The 20,872-nt window shown below is 51.1% G+C and overlaps 1 protein-coding gene across 1 annotated transcript in view; it reads right to left on the bottom strand.

Moving 5' to 3' along the window:
- Nucleotides 1–981: 981 nt before the first annotated feature.
- Nucleotides 982–20,872, bottom strand: part of LOC139419133 (RNA-binding protein 25-like) — a 48,026-nt gene continuing 28,135 nt past the window's right edge. Inside the window, exons 11-18 of the mRNA XM_071169088.1 lie at nucleotides 20,409–20,498; nucleotides 16,980–17,053; nucleotides 15,291–15,441; nucleotides 13,804–14,269; nucleotides 4,078–4,388; nucleotides 2,609–2,707; nucleotides 1,587–1,634; nucleotides 982–1,277 (exon numbers count right to left, since the gene is read on the bottom strand). Of these exons, the coding sequence (XP_071025189.1) occupies nucleotides 1,185–1,277; nucleotides 1,587–1,634; nucleotides 2,609–2,707; nucleotides 4,078–4,388; nucleotides 13,804–14,269; nucleotides 15,291–15,441; nucleotides 16,980–17,053; nucleotides 20,409–20,498 (1,332 nt within the window). The 3' untranslated portion in view covers nucleotides 982–1,184. The remainder of the gene's footprint in view (nucleotides 1,278–1,586; nucleotides 1,635–2,608; nucleotides 2,708–4,077; nucleotides 4,389–13,803; nucleotides 14,270–15,290; nucleotides 15,442–16,979; nucleotides 17,054–20,408; nucleotides 20,499–20,872) is intronic.

Below are 20,872 nucleotides of genomic sequence, written 5' to 3' on the forward strand. Positions count from 1 at the left end.
TGAGCTTTGACAGGCTCTCTCACACCAGCTTAGAAACAAAACCATTTGGATACCATGCAGTGGGCTTGTGGGCACTTTCACATTCAACACAGTCAAGCTCTCTCTTGCAGACACACACACATACAGACACACACAGACACACACACACACAGAGACACACACACACACAGAGACACACACACACACAGAGACACACACACACACACACACACACACACACACACACACACACACACACACACACACACACACACACACACACACACACACACACAGCAGCTGTTGTTGTTTTTTACTGATGGAATGGGGTTTGGGGAGTGGTAGAGGGGGATGAGTGGTAGAGGGGGTTTGGTGCGTGGTAGAGGGGGTTTGGTGCGTGGTAGAGGGGGTTTGGTGCGTGGTAGAGGGGGTTTGGTGCGTGGTAGAGGGGGTTTGGTGCGTGGTAGAGGGGGTTTGGTGCGTGGTAGAGGGGGTTTGGTGCGTGGTGGAGGGGGTTTGGTGCGTGGTGGAGGGGGTTTGGTGCGTGGTGGAGGGGGTTTGGTGCGTGGTAGAGGGGGTTTGGTGCGTGGTAGAGGGGGTTTGGTGCGTGGTAGAGGGGGTTTGGTGCGTAGTGGAGGAGGGATGTGTGGTAGAGTGGGGTTGGGGAGAGGTAGAGGGGGTTGGGGAGCAGTAGAGGGGGTTTGGGGAGCGGTAGAGGGGGTTTGGGGAGCAGTAGAGAGGGTTTGGGGAGCGGTAGAGAGGGTTTGGGGAGCGGTAGAGAGGGTTTGGGGAGCGGTAGAGAGGGTTTGGGGAGCAGTAGAGAGGGTTTGGGGAGCGGTAGAGGGGGTTTGATGCGTGGTAGAGGGGGGTTGGGGAGAGGTAGAGGGGGGTTGGGGAGAGGTATAGGGGGGTAGGGAGGGATTGGGGTAGAGGGGGTTGGGGAGAGGTAGAGAGGGGGTAGAGGGGGTCGGGGAGCGGTAGAGGGTGGTTGGGGGGGTAGAGGACTGGTAACAGGCCCATGTTCATAGTCTCGACACCCTACTGAGTGAGAGGTGTCCGTGTGATCAGTCGATCAGTCAGAGACATAAAGAGACTTGAAGCCAGAGGGAGAAAAAAAACTGTCCTTGACAGCAGTAATACTGTAGTAGTACTAGATAGTAGTACTGTAGTAGTACTAGATAGTAGTACTGTAGTAATACTAGTCTTCATTTCCCCAGGCCAATCTTCTTGGCCTCCGTTTCGTAGATCAACAGCCTCCACATTTTAACTATGAACACCTCGGCCTCTTCGTCCAGAACCTGCAGGTACAGTACATCATTCAGTCAAGTTAGTTAGTGATCTCGTCTCTTAACACTTTTATAGCCAACTCAAATGTAGGATTTACATGTCCTTTAGCAGACTCTTATCCAGAGCGACTTACAGTTGAGTGCAGTCATCTTAAAAATAACTGAGGTGAGACAACTACACATCTCTAGTCGTAGAAAGTCTGAACGAGTGGAACAAGCTAGAAGTAGCTCATACGTGTGAACATACAATCACTATTAGTGGTTCAGCCTTGAAGATCGTTCTAATGACCATGTTTAATGATTGGCTAATGATCTACTCACCATGGCAACATCATCCAAGATCCCCTGCGGTGTGCCGTGAGACATGACCTTTAGGAGATAACATAACAAGCTGGTCAGACATCACACCGTGAGACATGACCACTACAGTAGTGAGTCATTTAGCAGACTCTCTGATCCACTACAGTAGTGAGTCATTTAACAGACTCTCTGATCCAGAGCCACTACAGTAGTGAGTCATTTAACAGACTCTCTGAGCCAGAGCCACTACAGTGGTGAGTCATTTAACAGACTCTCTGATCCAGAGCCACTACAGTAGTGAGTCATTTAACAGACTCTCTGATCCAGAGCCACTACAGTAGTGAGTCATTTAACAGACTCTCTGATCCAGAGCCACTACAGCAGTGAGTCATTTAACAGACTCTCTGATCCAGAGCCACTACAGTAGTGAGTCATTTAGCAGACTCTCTGATCCAGAGACACTACAGTAGTGAGTCATTTAACAGACTCTCTGATCCAAAGCCACTACAGTAGTGAGTCATTTAACAGACTCTCTGATCCAAAGCCACTACAGTAGTGAGTCATTTAACAGACTCTCTGATCCACTAAAGTAGTGAGTCATTTAGCAGACTCTCTGATCCAGAGCCACTACAGTAGTGAGTCATTTAACAGACTCTCTGATCCAGAGCCACTACAGTAGTGAGTCATTTAACAGACTCTCTGATCCAGAGCCACTACAGTAGTGAGTCATTTAGCAGACTCTCTGATCCAGAGCCACTACAGTAGTGAGTCATTTAACAGACTCTCTGATCCAGAGCCACTACAGTAGTGAGTCATTTAACAGACTCTCTGATCCAGAGCCACTACAGTAGTGAGTCATTTAACAGACTCTCTGATCCAGAGCCACTACAGTAGTGAGTCATTTAGCAGACTCTCTGAGCCAGAGCCACTACAGTAGTGAGTCATTTAACAGACTCTCTGATCCAGAGCCACTACAGTAGTGAGTCATTTAACAGACTCTCTGAGCCGATTACAGTTAGTGCAGAAAGACAGGTACAACTCACCTTCGAACAAACAAAGTCGACTAGCGTAGCTTCCTCCTCGCCGATATATTCTATAATCTTCTTGTTGATCCAGGGTCTGATGCGACGGTCCATCAGAGTCTGAGGAGAAGAACAAAAAGGTGGCAGATTTGGTGTTTTAAAAAGAGACACAGGAACGACACAGGAACGTTTACCCCCCTTATAAAACGTACACACACACGCCCAAATTCCTACCGGCGCGATTAAACGGTTAGCCGCGGCGCCTTGGAAATGTAAAAGGGAGAGAGCACATCTCCAACAAGATTCCCCGGGACAAGATGAAAAAAATAAATAATGAAAAGAGGCATTCATGGCTCATTCCGGCTGCAACCGAACTCTAATTTACAAAACGAGAGACTTTATTCCAGACCTCGGGGCGACTAAGTATAAATCCACTCCTACAAAACATAGCTAAGAGAGATTACAACACAACATTCAGGTTCTACTTCGCTATCGAACAAGCTGAGTCGACAAAAACATGTTTACAATAGTGGTGGTATATGTACCCCACTTTGGGCGGAGTCTCCTCCTCCTCCTCGCTAAATCATTGCATCTTTATTGCTAGGCAGGAAACTAAAGTGATACGGACAACAAACTGTTCCTTCTCCCTGACCTCGACCCCGCCCCTTAATTAAACGTGACCTGACCTCGACCCCGCCCCTCTTCATCACTAATACATGACTCTCTCCCCTTATCAATGCCTGCCACATGTGATCGTCCTCTCTAACACTCCCAAGCTTAATTGCACACACACTATATACCTTCCTCCTACAGATACCCCATTAACCTCTGGTGTACACACTCTAAACCATAGCACTCAATAATTCAATAGAATACCTGATAATTCACCCTATTTCAAGTGTGGGAGTTAGAATCCATCACTCTATATTTAGAGAAGAGAGCTCTAGCCTGGGTCTGTTTGTGCTATCATCTATTGGGAGTTGAAATGAAACATACCAGATACCAGGCTAGAAGAGCTCATCCTAAATGAGTCCACAGCAGTCTGTTTGATGTAAATCTCAGTAATCTATCCATAAGACCAGGTCATATAGTCTCTCCACAACCCCTCTTCATCCTAAATGAGTCCACAGCAGTCTGTTTGATGTATATCTCAGTAATCTATCCATAAGACCAGGTCCCATAGTCTCTCCACTGCCCTCCTCATCATCCTAAATGAGTCCACAGCAGTCTGTTTGATGTATATCTCAGTAATCTATCCATAAGACCAGGTCCCATAGTCTCTCCACTGCCCTCCTCATCATCCTAAATGAGTCCACAGCAGTCTGTTGATGTAAATCTCAGTAATCTATCCATAAAACCAGGTCCTAAAGTCTCTCTGCCCCCTCTTCATGCTTAATGAGTCCACAGCAGTCTGTTTGATGTAAATCTCAGTAATCTATCCATAAGACCAGGTCCTATAGTCTCTCCACTGCCCTCCTCTTCATCCTTACCGAGTCCACAGCAGTCCAGTCCAGAGGGTAGTTAAACAGCTCCGGTCTGGCTGTAGGGATCTTCTCAATGAGACTCCTGATGTGTTTCCGTTTCTCCTCTGTGTTTTGTCCTCCTTTCCCTCCGGGTACCTCTGCCCCGTCCAGACCCAAACTCTTATCATCCTCGCCGTAGTCCAGCGGAACCAGCTTACGTTTACGAGGCGCCTCGTCGGCCTCCTCCTCGCCGAACTTGTTGAAGACGCTGTCGACGTTGGCAAGCTTCTTACGTTTACTCCCAGTGTGGACCTGATGGCTGGGGCTGGCGCCGGCTCCTGGAGACGGGAGAGGGGGAACAAGAGAGAAACAGTGGGTTATAGTGGGGAAGGAGAGAGAGAGAGGGAAGGAGAGCGAGGAGAGAGGGAAGGAGCGAGAAAGAGAGGGAAGGAGAGCGAGAGAGAGAGGGAAGGAGAGCGAGAGAGAGAGGGAAGGAGAGCGAGAGAGAGGGAAGGAGAGCGAGAGAGAGAGGGAAGAAGAGCGAGAGAGAGAGGGAAGGAGAGAGAGAGCGAGAGAGAGGGAAGGAGAGAGAGAGCGAGAGAGAGGGAAGGAGAGCGAGAGAGAGGGGAAAGGAGAGCGAGAGAGAGAGGGAAGGAGAGCGAGAGAGGGAGGGAAGGAGAGCGAGAGAGAGCGAGAGAGAGGGAAGGAGAGCGAGAGAGAGAGAAAGAGGGAAGGAGGGCGAGAGAGAGCGAGAGAGAGAGAAAGAGGGAAGGAGAGCGAGAGAGCGAGTTAGTGGGGAAGGAGAGAGAGAGAAACGGAATGAAAGTGTGTGAATGAAGGGCCAAATCGATAAGGCTGAGAAATGAAGATGACAACTATTAACTTTTAAATCTATTAGAAGAAAAGTGATGAATCCTTTAACATGTTTAACTCCTTCAGAAAGTAGTCACACCACTTCACTTTTTCCACATTTTGTTACAGCTTGATATTAAAGATCGGGTCACACACACACACACACACACACACACACACACACACACACACACACACACAACCCCATAACGTCAAAGTCGAATCATGTTTTTAGAAATACTTTACAAATGAAAAGCCGAAATGTCTTTAGTCAATAAAGTATTCGACCCCTTTCGTTATGGCAAGCCTCAATACATTCAGGAGTAGAAATCTCCTTTAATCTGATCACATACTAAGTTGGCGCATGGACAGCGTAGGCAATAAGTGTGTTTGGCAAGATTTTTGAATGACTGCCTCATCTCTGTACCCCACATATAAAACTGTGGCGAAATGAAGTACCGTGCGTTGACACAGGGGGAAAAAGATCGCTCCTTCGGCTCTTTGTGGAGAACTACAGTGCCTTGCGAAAGTATTCGGCCCCCTTGAACTTTGCGACCTTTTGCCACATTTCAGGCTTCAAACATAAAGATATAAAACTGTATTTTTTTGTGAAGAATCAACAACAAGTGGGACACAATCATGAAGTGGAACGACATTTATTGGATATTTCAAACTTTTTTAACAAATCAAAAACTGAAAAATTGGGCGTGCAAAATTATTCAGACCCTTTACTTTCAGTGCAGCAAACTCTCTCCAGAAGTTCAGTGAGGATCTCTGAATGATCCAATGTTGACCTAAATGACTAATGATGATAAATACAATCCACCTGTGTGTAATCAAGTCTCCGTATAAATGCACCTGCACTGTGATAGTCTCAGAGGTCCGTTAAAAGCGCAGAGAGCATCATGAAGAACAAGGAACACACCAGGCAGGTCCGAGATACTGTTGTGAAGAAGTTTAAAGCCGGATTTGGATACAAAAAGATTTCCCAAGCTTTAAACATCCCAAGAAGCACTGTGCAAGCGATAATATTGAAATGGAAGGAGTATCAGACCACTGCAAATCTACCAAGACTTGGCCGTCCCTCTAAACTTTCAGCTCATACAAGGAGAAGACTGATCAGAGATGCAGCCAAGAGGCCCATGATCACTCTGGATGAACTGCAGAGATCTACAGCTGAGGTGGGAGACTCTGTCCATAGGACAACAATCAGTCGTATATTGCACAAATCTGGCCTTTATGGAAGAGTGGCAAGAAGAAAGCCATTTCTTAAAGATCCATAAAAAGTGTTGTTTAAAGTTTGCCACAAGCCACCTGGGAGATACACCAAACATGTGGAAGAAGGTGCTCTGGTCAGATAAAACCAAAATTGAACTTTTTGGCAACAATGCAAAACGTTATGTTTGGCGTAAAAGCAACACAGCTCATCACCCTGAACACACCATCCCCACTGTCAAACATGGTGGTGGCAGCATCATGGTTTGGGCCTGCTTTTCTTCAGCAGGGACAGGGAAGATGGTTAAAATTGATGGGAAGATGGATGGAGCCAAATACAGGACCATTCTGGAAGAAAACCTGATGGATTCTGCAAAAGACCTGAGACTGGGACGGAGATTTGTCTTCCAACAAGACAATGATCCAAAACATAAAGCAAAATCTACAATGGAATGGTTCAAAAATAAACATATCCAGGTGTTAGAATGGCCAAGTCAAAGTCCAGACCTGAATCCAATCGAGAATCTGTGGAAAGAACTGAAAACTGCTGTTCACAAATGCTCTCCATCCAACCTCACTGAGCTCGAGCTGTTTTGCAAGGAGGAATGGGAAAAAAATTCAGTCTCTCGATGTGCAAAACTGATAGAGACATACCCCAAGCGACTTACAGCTGTAGTCGCAGCAAAAGGTGGCGCTACAAAGTATTAACTTAAGGAATAATAATTTTGCACGCCCAATTTTTCAGTTTTTGATTTGTTAAAAAAGTTTGAAATATCCAATAAATGTTGTTCCACTTCATGATTGTGTCCCACTTGTTGATTCTTCACAAAAAAATACAGTTTTATATCTTTATGTTTGAAGCCTGAAATGTGGCAAAAGGTCGCAAAGTTCAAGTGGGCCGAATACTTTCGCAAGGCACTGTATCAGTTGGCAGTTCGACAGTTTGTGCAACTCTGTAGAAGTCTTGTTAATTTTCAGCGTGTTTAGCTTGTGAAATGTTTAAGTCGATGGCCCTGTGTTAGCGCTCTAGCTCGTGGTTATCTGTTGGGACCGCTCCGGGGTCATCGATCGCATGGAGTGGTAGCAACATCGTTGTGAAGCTACGACAAACAAACCAACCAACCAACCACCAGGTGTATCCGACGGACAGTCAGTGAAACTACAAGGCAAGAAGTCAACAGGTGGAACTACAAGGCAAGAAGTCAACAGGTGGAACTACAAGGCAGGAAGTCAACAGGCGGAACTACAAGGCAGGAAGTCAACAGGTGGAACTACAAGGCAAGAAGTAAACAGGTGGAACTACAAGGCAGGAAGTCAACAGGTGGAACTACAAGGCAGGAAGTCAACAGGTGGAACTACAAGGCAGGAAGTCAACAGGTGGAACTACAAGGCAGGAAGTCAACAGGTGGAACTACAAGGCAGGAAGTCAACAGGTGGAACTACAAGGCAAGAAGTCAACAGGTGGAACTACAAGGCAGGAAGTGAACAGGTGGAACTACAAGGCAAGAAGTCAACAGGTGGAACTACAAGGCAAGAAGTGAACAGGTGGAACTACAAGGCAGGAAGTCAACAGGTGGAATTACAAGGCAGGAGGTCAACAGGTCAACACCGTTCTCTCACCGACAGGGGAGCTCAGGGGATCCAATCTTGCAACTTTACATTTAACTAGTCCAACGCAATAACGACCTGCTTCTCTCTCGTTGCACTCCACAAGGAGACTGACTGCCTGTTAAGCGAATGCAGTAAGCCAAGGTAAGTTGCTAGCTAGCATTACATGTATCTTATAAAAAACAATCATAATCACTAGTTAACTACACATGGTTGATGACATTACTAGATATTATCTAGCGTGTCCTGTGTTGCATATAATCTGACTGAGCATACAAGTATCTGACTGAGCGGTGGTAGGCAGAAGCAGGCGCGTAAACATTCATTCAAACAACACTTTCGTGCGTTTTTTCCAGCAGCTTTTGTTGTTCGTCAAGCATTGCGCTGTTTATGACTTCAAGCCTATCAACTCCCAAGATGAGGCTGGTGTAACTGAAGTGAAATGGCTAGCTAGTTAGTGCACGCCAACTAGAGGGACGGAAGCTATACTGTTACACTGGCAATACTAAAGTGCCAATAAGAACATCCAATAGTCAAAGGTTGATGAAATACAAATGGTATAGAGGGAAATAGTCCTATAAATACTATATTAACTACAACCTAAAACTTCTTACCTAGGAATATTGAAGTCTCATGTTAAAAGGAACCACCACCTTTCATATGTTCTCATGTTCTGAGCAAGGAACTGAAACGTTAGCTTTCTTACATGACACATATTGCACTTTTACTTTCTTCTCCAAAACATTGTTTTCGCATTATTTAAACCAAATTGAACATGTTTCATTATTTATTTGAGGCTAAATTGATTTTATTGTTGTATTATATTAAGTTGTAATTGTCATTATTACAAATAAAATTAAAAATAAATTTAAAAAAAATTTAAAAAATCGGCCGATTAATCGGTATCGGCTTTTTTGGTCCTCCAATAATCGGTATCGGCGTTGAAAAATCCTAATCGGTCGACCTCTACCTTTGATGTTAAGTGTTGCTGGACTGTCATTGCCCTGCCAGACGTATCTGGGCATCTCAGTTAAAGGGAGGTTGCTGCCCGTTTGTTGTTGTTTGAACTCCATTGAGTTGGTACTATTATAATTTGGCTGAGACGAGGTTGGACATTTTAATAAAGGACTTTTGTTTTATCTATGAACACCCCCATTCCTAACCCCCACCACACACACCCCCCCATTCCTACACACCACCACACCCCCATTCCTAACCCCCACCACACACCCCCATTCCTACACACCACCACACACCCATTCCTACCCCCACCACACCCACCCCCATTCCTACACACCACCACACCCCCATTCCTACCCCCCACCACACACCCCCATTCCTACACCCCACCACACACCCCCATTCCTAACCCCCACCACACACCCCCATTCCTACACACCAACACACACCTCCATTCCTACACACCAACACACACCCCCATTCCTACCCCCCACCACACACCCCCATTCCTACACACCACCACACACCCATTCCTACCCCCACCACACCCACCCCCATTCCTACACACCACCACACCCCCATTCCTACCCCCCACCACACACCCCCATTCCTACACCCCACCACACACCCCCATTCCTAACCCCCACCACACACCCCCATTCCTACACACCAACACACACCTCCATTCCTACACACCAACACACACCCCCATTCCTAACCCCCACCACACACCCCCATTCCTACACACCACCACACACCCCCATTCCTAAACCCACCACCACACCCATTCCTACCCCCCACCACCACACCCCCATTCCTACCCCACACCACACAATCCCATTCCTACACACCAACACACACCCCCATTCCTACACACCCCCATTCCTCCACACCACCACACACCCCCATTCCTACACACCCCCATTCCTACACACCACCACACACCCATTCCTACCCCCACCACACCCCCATTCCTACACACCACCACACCCCCATTCCTACCCCCCACACACCCCCCCATTCCTACCCCCACCACACACCCCCCCCCATTCCTACCCCCACCCCACACCCCCCCCATTCCTACCCCCCACCCCACACACCCCCATTCCTACCCCCCACCCCACACACCCCCATTCCTACCCCCCACCCCACACACCCCCATTCCTACACACCACCACACACCCCCATTCCTACACACCACCACACACCCCCATTCCTACACACCACCACACACACCCCCATTCCTACCCCCCATTCCTACCCCCACCACACCCCCCCATTCCTACACACCACCACACCCCCATTCCTACCCCCCACCACACACACCCCCATTCCTACCCCCCACCACACACACCCCCATTCCTACCCCCACCACACCCCCATTCCTACCCCCAACCACACACACCCCCATTCCTACCCCCCACCACACACCCCCATTCCTACCCCCCACCACACACACACACATTCCTACCCCCCACCACACACACACCCATTCCTACCCCCCACCACACACACACCCATTCCTACCCCCCACCACACACACACCCATTCCTACCCCCCACCACACACACATCCATTCCTACCCCCCACCACACACACACCCATTCCTACCCCCCACCACACACACACCCATTCCTACCCCCCACCACACACACACCCATTCCTTCCCCCCACCACACACACACCCATTCCTACCCCCCACCACACACCCATTACTACACACCACCACACTCCCATTCCTACCCCCCTCCTCACTCCCCCCCCATACCCCCCCCCCCTCGCCCATTCATACCGCCCCTCTCCCCCCACACCCAATCACTCCTCCCACACCCCAGTAGGCTAGTTGAGAACAAGTTCTCATTTACAATTGCGACCTCCCCCCCCCACCCATTCATACACCAATTAAGTACCTTACTGTAATAGATTTCCATTACAATCAACAGAGCCATTTCTCAAGGAAGAATTTAACTAGGACTGTCTGGGAGTGGTCTGATTGGGTAGAGGAATACTGGAAACTAGTTGTTATTGGCAGAGAGGTTTGGAACTCTGTCATTGGTCTATTAACCAATTTACCACATGGTGATGTAGTATAGGCTTTGACAGCAGCTACAGGTCTGAGTCGGCCCAGTTCTACCTACCCGGCCCAGTTCTACCCGGCCGGGCCAGTTCTACCCGGCCCACCTGGCCGGCCCAGTTCTACCCGGCCCGGCCGGCCCAGTTCTACCCGGCCGGCCGGCCCGGTCGGCCCAGTTCTACCCGGCCGGCCGGCCCGGTCGGCCCAGTTCGACCCGGCCGTCCGGCCCGGTCGGCCCAGTTCGACCCGGCCGTCCGGCCCGGTCGGCCCAGTTCGACCCGGCCGTCCGGCCCGGTCGGCCCAGTTCTACCCGGCCGGCCCGCCCGGTCGGCCCAGTTCTACCCGGCCGGCCCGGTCGGCCCAGTTCTACCCGGCCGGCCCGGTCGGCCCAGTTCTACCCGGCCGGCCCGGTCGGCCCAGTTCTACCCGACCGGCCCGGTCGGGCCAGTTCTACCCGGCCGGCCCGGCCGGACCAGTTCTACCCGGCCGGCCCGGCCGGACCAGTTCTACCCGGCAGGGCCAGTTCTACCCGGCAGGGCCAGTTCTACCCGGCCCGCCTGGCCGGGCCAGTTCTACCCGGCCCGGCCGGCCGGGCCAGTTCTACCCGGCCCGGCCGGCCGGGCCAGTTCTACCCGGCCCGGCCGGCCGGGCCAGTTCTACCCGGCCCGGCCGGCCGGGCCAGTTCTACCCGGCCCGGCCGGCCAGTTCTACCCGGCCCGGCCGGCCAGTTCTACCCGGCCCGGCCGGCCAGTTCTACCCGGCCCGGCCGGCCAGTTCTACCCGGCCCGGCCGGCCAGTTCTACCCGGCCCGGCCGGCCCAGTTCTACCCGGCCGGGCCAGTTCTACCCGGCCGGCCGGCCCGGTCGGCCCAGTTCTACCCGGCCGGCCGGCCCGGTCGGCCCAGTTCTACCCGGCCGGCCGGCCCGGCCGGCCCAGTTCTACCCGGCCGGCCCGGTCGGCCCAGTTCTACCCGGCCGGCCCGGTCGGCCCAGTTCTACCCGGCCGGCCGGCCCGGCCGGCCCAGTTCTACCCGGCCGGCCCGGTCGGCCCAGTTCTACCCGGCCGGCCCGGTCGGCCCAGTTCTACCCGGCCGGCCCGGTCGGCCCAGTTCTACCCGGCCGGCCCGGTCGGCCCAGTTCTACCCGGCCGGCCCGGCCGGACCAGTTCTACCCGGCCGGCCCGGCCGGACCAGTTCTACCCGGCAGGGCCAGTTCTACCCGGCAGGGCCAGTTCTACCCTGCCCGCCTGGCCGGGCCAGTTCTACCCGGCCCGGCCGGCCGGGCCAGTTCTACCCGGCCCGGCCGGCCGGGCCAGTTCTACCCGGCCCGGCCGGCCGGGCCAGTTCTACCCGGCCCGGCCGGCCGGGCCAGTTCTACCCGGCCCGGCCGGCCGGGCCAGTTCTACCCGGCCCGGCCGGCCGGGCCAGTTCTACCCGGCCCGGCCGGCCGGGCCAGTTCTACCCGGCCCGGCCGGCCGGGCCAGTTCTACCCGGCCCGGCCGGCCGGGCCAGTTCTACCCGGCCCGGCCGGCCGGGCCAGTTCTACCCGGCCCAGTTCTACCCGGCCGGGCCAGTTCTACCCGGCCGGCCCAGTTCTACCCGGCCGGGCCAGTTCTACCCGGCCGGCCCGGCCGGACCAGTTCTACCCGGCCGGCCCGGCCGGACCAGTTCTACCCGGCCGGCCCGGCCGTACCAGTTCTACCCGGCCGGACCAGTTCTACCCGGCCGGCCCGGCCGGACCAGTTCTACCCGGCCGGCCCGGCCGGACCAGTTCTACCCGGCCGGCCCGGCCGGACCAGTTCTACCCGGCCGGACCAGTTCTACCCGGCAGGGCCAGTTCTACCCGGCCCGGCCGGCCCAGTTCTACCCGGCCGGGCCAGTTCTACCAGTCGGACCAGTTCTACCCGGCCGGCCCAGTCGGACCAGTTCTACCCGGCCGGCCCAGTCGGACCAGTTCTACCCGGCCGGCCCAGTCGGACCAGTTCTACCCGGCCCAGTCCTGGCCGGCCCAGTCGGACCAGTTCTACCCGGCCCAGTTCTACCCGGCCCAGTCGGACCAGTTCTACCCGGCCCAGTTCTACCCGGCCCAGTCGGACCAGTTCTACCCGGCCCAGTCGGACCAGTCCTACCCGGCCCAGTCGGACCAGTCCTACCCGGCCCAGTCGGACCAGTCCTACCCGGCCCAGTCGGACCAGTCCTACCCGGCCCAGTCGGACCAGTTCTACCCGGCCCAGTCGGACCAGTTCTACCCGGCCCAGTCGGACCAGTTCTACCCGGCCCAGTCGGACCAGTTCTACCCGGCCCAGTCGGACCAGTCCTACCCGGCCCAGTCGGACCAGTTCTACCCGGCCCAGTCGGACCAGTCCTACCCGGCCCAGTCGGACCAGTTCTACCCGGCCCAGTCCTACCCGGCCCAGTCGGACCAGTTCAACCCGGCCCAGTCCGACCCGGCCCTGTCGGACCAGTTCTACCCGGCCCAGTCCTACCCGGCCCAGTCGGACCAGTTCTACCCGGCCCAGTCCTACCCGGCCCAGTCGGACCAGTTCTACCCGGCCCAGTCCTACCCGGCCCAGTCGGACCAGTTCTACCCGGCCCAGTCCTACCCGGCCCAGTCGGACCAGTTCTACCCGGCCCAGTCCTACCCGGCCCAGTCGGACCAGTTCTACCCGGCCCAGTCCTACCCGGCCCAGTCGGACCAGTTCTACCCGGCCCAGTCCTACCCGGCCCAGTCGGACCAGTTCTACCCGGCCCAGTCCTACCCGGCCCAGTCGGACCAGTTCTACCCGGCCCAGTCCTACCCGGCCCAGTCGGACCAGTTCTACCCGGCCCAGTCCTACCCGGCCCAGTCGGACCAGTTCTACCCGGCCCAGTCCTACCCGGCCCAGTCGGACCAGTTCTACCCGGCCCAGTCCTACCCGGCCCAGTCGGACCAGTTCTACCCGGCCCAGTCCTACCCGGCCCAGTCGGACCAGTTCTACCCGGCCCAGTCCTACCCGGCCCAGTCGGACCAGTTCTACCCGGCCCATTCAGAATAGTTCTAACTCACCCAGTTTGAGGCTGAGGCCTATCTTGGGCCGGTGTTCATCTGTGGGATGGGCGTCTGGAGAGTTCTCATGAGGAATGATGATGCCACACGGAGACTCGTTGCCAGGGGAGTTGGGCGTGGCGCCGCCGCTGCCCGACGACACAGAGGGTGCCGACGTGATTGGCCGCAGTGTGGGCTTGAGGTGTGGGTGTGTCCTGGCGTCTGACGAGTCGTCCCCGTCACGATCGTCAAGCTCCTCTCCATCCTCCACGTCATCCTCTGATTGGGTCTGAGGGTGTTCGGGAGGAGGCCTGTCTGCACCTCCTCCTCCTCCTCCTCCTCCTCTCCTGTCCCTTTGGTGCTCCCTCTCTCGGTGCTCCCTCTCTCGGTGCTCCCTGTGCTCCCTCTCCCTGTGTGGTTTCTCCTGCTGCACCTCCTCCTCCGGCTTCACTGGGGGCTGCCGCCTCCGCTCTGCCTCCTCCTCCATCTTGGTTTAAAATCAAATCACTATTTATTTAAAGTCTCAACACACTTTTACAAATGAAAATAAAGAAAAACAAACTGTCATGAATGTGCCTTGTTGATTAGTGTGTATTGTCCCCATTGGACAGGTACAATACACACTGATCAACATTTCTCCTTTCTGTTACTGTGCCAAAGTTAACCAGCTGGCTGATTTTACTCTGTAGTACAGGAGACAGACAGGAGGCGCACAAGAGACAGACAGGAGACGCATGAGAGACAGACAGGAGACAGGCAGGAGACACACAGGAAACACACAGGAGACACACAGGAGACGTTTTCCCTCGCAAAACGCATTGTTACGATATGCCCTTCTGAACACGACCTTGGTCATATAGGAGCTCCACAACAGCCAGACAGACAGACATACCCTCTGCAGCTCCTGTTCTACAACAGACAGACATACCCTCTGCAGCTCCTGTTCTACAACAGACAGACATACCCTCTGCAGCTCCTGTTCTACAACAGACAGACAAACCGTCTGCAGCTCCTGTTCTACAACAGATAGGCAGACATACCCTCTGCAGCTCCTGTTCTACAACAGACATATATACCCTCTGCAGCTCCTGTTCTACAACAGACAGACAGAGACAGACATACCCTCTGCAGCTCCTGTTCTACAACAGACAGACAGAGACAGACATACCCTCTGCAGCTCCTGTTCTACAACAGACAGACAGACATACCCTCTGCAGCTCCTGTTCTACAACAGACAGACAGACATACCCTCTGCAGCTCCTGTTCTACAACAGACAGACATACCCTCTGCAGCTCCTGTTCTACAACAGACAGACATACCCTCTGCAGCTCCTGTTCTACAACAGACAGACATACCCTCTGCAGCTCCTGTTCCACAACAGACAGACAGACATACCCTCTGCAGCTCCTGTTCCACAACAGACAGACATACCCTCTGGCTCCTCTTCTACAACAGACAGACAGACATACCCTCTGGCTCCTCTTCTACAACAGACAGACAGACATACCCTCTGCAGCTCGGCCTCAGGGTCTGGGTGTCCCTCAGCTAACAGTCTCTGTCTGATCTGATCATGCTCCTCCTTCTCCCTCTTCCGGTCTCTCTCATCCAGCTCCGTCTCCTTCTCACGGTCTCTCAGACGTTTCTGTAAAGCACTACCCCTGAGGGGAGGGGGACAGAGAGACAGTCAGTCATACAGACTAACATTACAGACCTGGGTTCAAGTACTATTTGTAATCATTCAAATACTTAGCATTTGCTTTAGGCTGCCTATAGCGCCAGATGGGCGGGGTTTGCTATTTGTTTTACACCACACAAACTCAAAATCAAGCCCAACTTGAGTTTATGAAATGATTTAAAATAGCATTGGAACAGCAGGCTCCTTTGTTTGTGGCTTCCACAGACCAGTTCCTACAGCTAGTATTTTGACTCGTCTCACCTGTAGTATTTGGACTCGTCTCACCTGTAGTATTTTGACTCGTCTCACCTGTAGTATTTTGACTCGTCTCACCTGTAGTATTTTGACTCGTCTCACCTGTAGTATTTTGACTCGTCTCACCTGTAGTATTTTGACTCGTCTCACCTGTAGTATTTTGACTCATCTCTGTTATAAACGGTGTCATCTCACCTGTAGTATTTTGACTCGTCTCACCTGTAGTATTTTGACTCGTCTCACCTGTAGTATTTTGACTCGTCTCACCTGTAGTATTTGGACTCGTCTCACCTGTAGTATTTGGACTCGTCTCACCTGTAGTATTTTGACTCGTCTCACCTGTAGTATTTTGACTCGTCTCACCTGTAGTATTTTGACTCGTCTCACCTGTAGTATTTTGACTCATCTCTGTTATAAACGGTGTCATCTCACCTGTAGTATTTGGACTCGTCTCACCTGTAGTATTTGGACTCGTCTCACCTGTAGTATTTGGACTCGTCTCACCTGTAGTATTTTGACTCGTCTCACCTGTAGTATTTTGACTCGTCTCACCTGTAGTATTTTGACTCATCTCTGTTATAAACGGTGTCATCTCACCTGTAGTATTTTGACTCGTCTCACCTGTAGTATTTTGACTCGTCTCACCTGTAGTATTTTGACTCGTCTCACCTGTAGTATTTGGACTCGTCTCACCTGTAGTATTTGGACTCGTCTCACCTGTAGTATTTTGACTCGTCTCACCTGTAGTATTTTGACTCGTCTCACCTGTAGTATTTTGACTCGTCTCACCTGTAGTATTTTGACTCATCTCTGTTATAAACGGTGTCATCTCACCTGTAGTATTTGGACTCGTCTCACCTGTAGTATTTGGACTCGTCTCACCTGTAGTATTTGGACTCGTCTCACCTGTAGTATTTTGACTCGTCTCACCTGTAGTATTTTGACTCGTCTCACCTTTAGTATTTTGACTCGTCTCACCTGTAGTATTTTGACTCATCTCACCTGTAGTATTTTGACTCGCCTCACCTGTAGTATTTTGACTCGTCTCACCTGTAGTATTTTGACTCGTCTCACCTGTAGTATTTTGACTCGTCTCACCTGTAGTATTTTGACTCGTCTCACCTGTAGTATTTTGACTCGTCTCACCTGTAGTATTTTGACTCGTCTCACCTGTAGTATTTGGACTCGTCTCACCTGTAGTATTTTGACTCGTCTCACCTGTAGTATTTTGACTCGTCTCACCTGTAGTATTTTGACTCGTCTCACCTGTAGTATTTTGACTCATCTCTGTCATCATCATAATCTTCCAGGAACTCTTTCAGACGCTTGCCTTCTTTGGTCTGGAGGAAGAGGAAGAACACTGGATGACATACTAACTCTAAGTCTCCACACATCACAGATTTAGGACAGAATCAGAGGCAACTAAACGGATAACATGTACGTCGCATTACTGTCACGTTCGTTAGTATAGACGGACCAAGGTACGTAGAGTTCCACGTTATTTATTAGAGAGTGAAACTTAGAAAAAGCAAAACAATAAACGAACCGTGACGACAATGCAGAGCGAACAGGCAACGAAACATAAACAATATCCCATCACCCACAGGTGGGAAAAAAAAATGCTACTTAAGTATGATCCCCAATTAGAGACAACGATAACCAGCTGCCTCTAATTGGGAATCATACAAATCACCAACGTAGAAAATCATACCTAGAACCCCACATAGAAAATATAAACTAGAACACACCCCACGCCCTGACCTACCTGACCAACTAGACCATAGAAAATATAAACTAGAACAACCCCCCCAGTCAAGCCCTGACCTACTCTACCATAGGAAATATAAACTAGAACACCCCCCCATCACACCCTGACCTACTCTACCATAGAAAATATAAACTAGAACAACCCCCCCAGTCACGCCCTGACCTACTCTACCATAGAAAATATAAACTAGAACACCCCCCCCCCCCCCCCCGTCACACCCTGACCTACTCTACCATAGAAAATATAAACTAGAACCCCCCCCCCCCCCAGTCACACCCTGACCTACTCTACCATAGAAAATATAAACTAGATCAACCCCCCAGTCACGCCCTGACCTACTCTACCATAGAAAATATAAACTAGATCAACCCCCCCGTCACACCCTGACCTACTCTACCATAGAAAATATAAAGTAGAACAACCCCCCCAGTCACGCCATGACCTACTCTACCATAGAAAATATAAACTAGAACACCCCCCCCCCCCCGTCACACCCTGACCTACTCTACCATAGAAAATATAAACTAGATCAACCCCCCCGTCACACCCTGACCTACTCTACCATAGAAAATATAAACTAGAACAACCCCCCAGTCACGCCCTGACCTACTCTACCATAGAAAATATAAACTAGAACAACCCCATCAGTCACGCCCTGACCTACTCTACCATAGAAAATATAAACTAGAACAACCCCCCCAGTCACGCCCTGACCTACTCTACCATAGAAAATATAAACTAGAACAACCCCCCATCACAACCTGACCTACTCTACCATAGAAAATATAAACTAGAACCCCCCCCCCCCCAGTCACGCCCTGACCAACTCTACCATAGAAAATATAAACTAGAACACCCCCCCCCCCCGTCACACCCTGACCTACTCTACCATAGAAAATCTAAACTAGAACACCCCCCCCCACAGTCACGCCCTGACCAACTCTACCATAGAAAATATAAACTAGAACACCCCCCCCCCCAGTCACGCCCTGACCAACTCTACCATAGAAAATATAAACTAGAACACCCCCCCCCCCCCACAGTCACGCCCTGACCTACTCTACCATAGAAAATATAAACTAGAACACCCCCCCCCCCCAGTCACGCCCTGACCAACTCTACCATAGAAAATATAAACTAGAACACCCCCCCCCCCGTCACGCCCTGACCTACTCTACCATAGAAAATATAAACTAGAACAACCCCCCCACAGTCACGCCCTGACCTACTCTACCATAGAAAATATAAACTAGAACACCCCCCCCACAGTCACGCCCTGACCTACTCTACCATAGAAAATATAAACTAGAACACCCCCCCCCCCAGTCACGCCCTGACCAACTCTACCATAGAAAATATAAACTAGAACACCCCCCCCCCCCGTCACACCCTGACCTACTCTACCATAGAAAATATAAACTAGAACAACCCCCCCACAGTCACGCCCTGACCTACTCTACCATAGAAAATATAAACTAGAACACCCCCCCCAGTCACGCCCTGACCAACTCTACCATAGAAAATATAAACTAGAACACCCCCCCCCCCCCCGTCACGCCCTGACCTACTCTACCATAGAAAATATAAACTAGAACAACCCCCCCACAGTCACGCCCTGACCTACTCTACCATAGAAAATATAAACTAGAACACCCCCCCCCCCCGTCACGCCCTGACCTACTCTACCATAGAAAATATAAACTAGAACACCCCCCCCCCAGTCACGACCTGACCTACTCTACCATAGAAAATATAAACTAGAACAACCCCCCCATCACACCCTGACCTACTCTACCATAGAAAATATAAACTAGAACAACCCCCCCATCACACCCTGACCTACTCTACCATAGAAAATATAAACTAGAACAACCCCCCATCAGTCACGCCCTGACCTACTCTACCATAGAAAATATAAACTAGAACAACCCCCCCATCACGCCCTGACCTACTCTACCATAGAAAGTATAAACTAGAACAACCCCCCCCCCCCAGTCACACCCTGACCTACTCTACCATAGAAAATATAAACTAGAACACCCCCCCCACAGTCACGCCCTGACCTACTCTACCATAGAAAATATAAACTAGAACAACCCCCCCAGTCACACCCTGACCTACTCTACCATAGAAAATATAAACTAGAACAACCCCCCCAGTCACGCCCTGACCTACTCTACCATAGGAAATATAAACTAGAACAACCCCCCCAGTCACACCCTGACCTACTCTACCATAGAAAATATAAACTAGAACAACCCCCCCAGTCACGCCCTGACCTACTCTACCATAGAAAATATAAACTAGAACAACCCCCCCAGTCACGCCCTGACCTACTCTACCATAGAAAATATAAACTAAAACAACCCCCCGTCACGCCCTGACCTACTCTACCATAGAAAATATAAACTAGAACAACCCCCCCATCACGCCCTGACCTACTCTACCATAGAAAATAAAAGCTTTCTATGGTCAGGACATGACAGTTACAGGTTGACAGAGTCGGGAAGATTGCTTTCAATAAGTATACATATACAGTGGGGCAAAAAAATATTTAGTCATCCACCAATTGTGCAAGTTCTCCCACTTAAAAAGATGAGAGAGGCCTGTAATTTTCATCATAGGTACACTTCAACTATGACAGACAAAATGAGGGGAAAAAATCCAGAAAATCACATTGTAGGATTTTTAACCTCTTGGGACGAGCAAACCCGTATTATCCGGGAGCGTAATCATAGCCTCAAGCTCATTAGCATAACGCAACTTTTCCTATTCAAGAAAATCGCAAATGAAATAAAATAAATATATTCAAACACAAGCTTAGCCACAATTACAGGCCTCTCTCATCTTTTTAAGTGGGAGAACTTGCACAATTGGTGTCTGACTAAATACTTTTTTGCCCCACTGTATAGAATCATCTCTCTGACCATCTCATGGCGTCTCTCCTCCTCTCTCTGGTTCTCTTTGTCGTAGTCCCGAGCCTTCTTCCTCTCCCTGATCTCCCAGTTCTTCAGACGCTGAGAAGAAGAGCAACAGCATCTGATATATATACACACACACACACACACACGGAATGCTGTTTCAGCCAATCAGCATCCAAAACCAACTGTAATTTGCATCTACACATAGACAGGTGTTCAATTGAGTTGTCTGAAGACAGAGCACAGTGGTTGTGTCTCAAAAATAACCCTGCTCTGGTCTAAAGTAGTGTACTACATAGGGAATAGGATTCTATAGGGCCCTGGTCTAAAGTAGTGCACTACATAGGGAATAGGGTGGCATAGGGCTCTGGTCTAAAGTAGTGCACTACATAGGGAATAGGGCTCTGGTCTAAAGTAGTGCACTATATAGGGAATAGGGCTCTGGTCTAAAGTAGTGCACTATATACAGT

This window comes from Oncorhynchus clarkii, chromosome 10 (genome assembly GCF_045791955.1).
Source record: "Oncorhynchus clarkii lewisi isolate Uvic-CL-2024 chromosome 10, UVic_Ocla_1.0, whole genome shotgun sequence".
Taxonomy (NCBI): domain Eukaryota; kingdom Metazoa; phylum Chordata; class Actinopteri; order Salmoniformes; family Salmonidae; genus Oncorhynchus; species Oncorhynchus clarkii.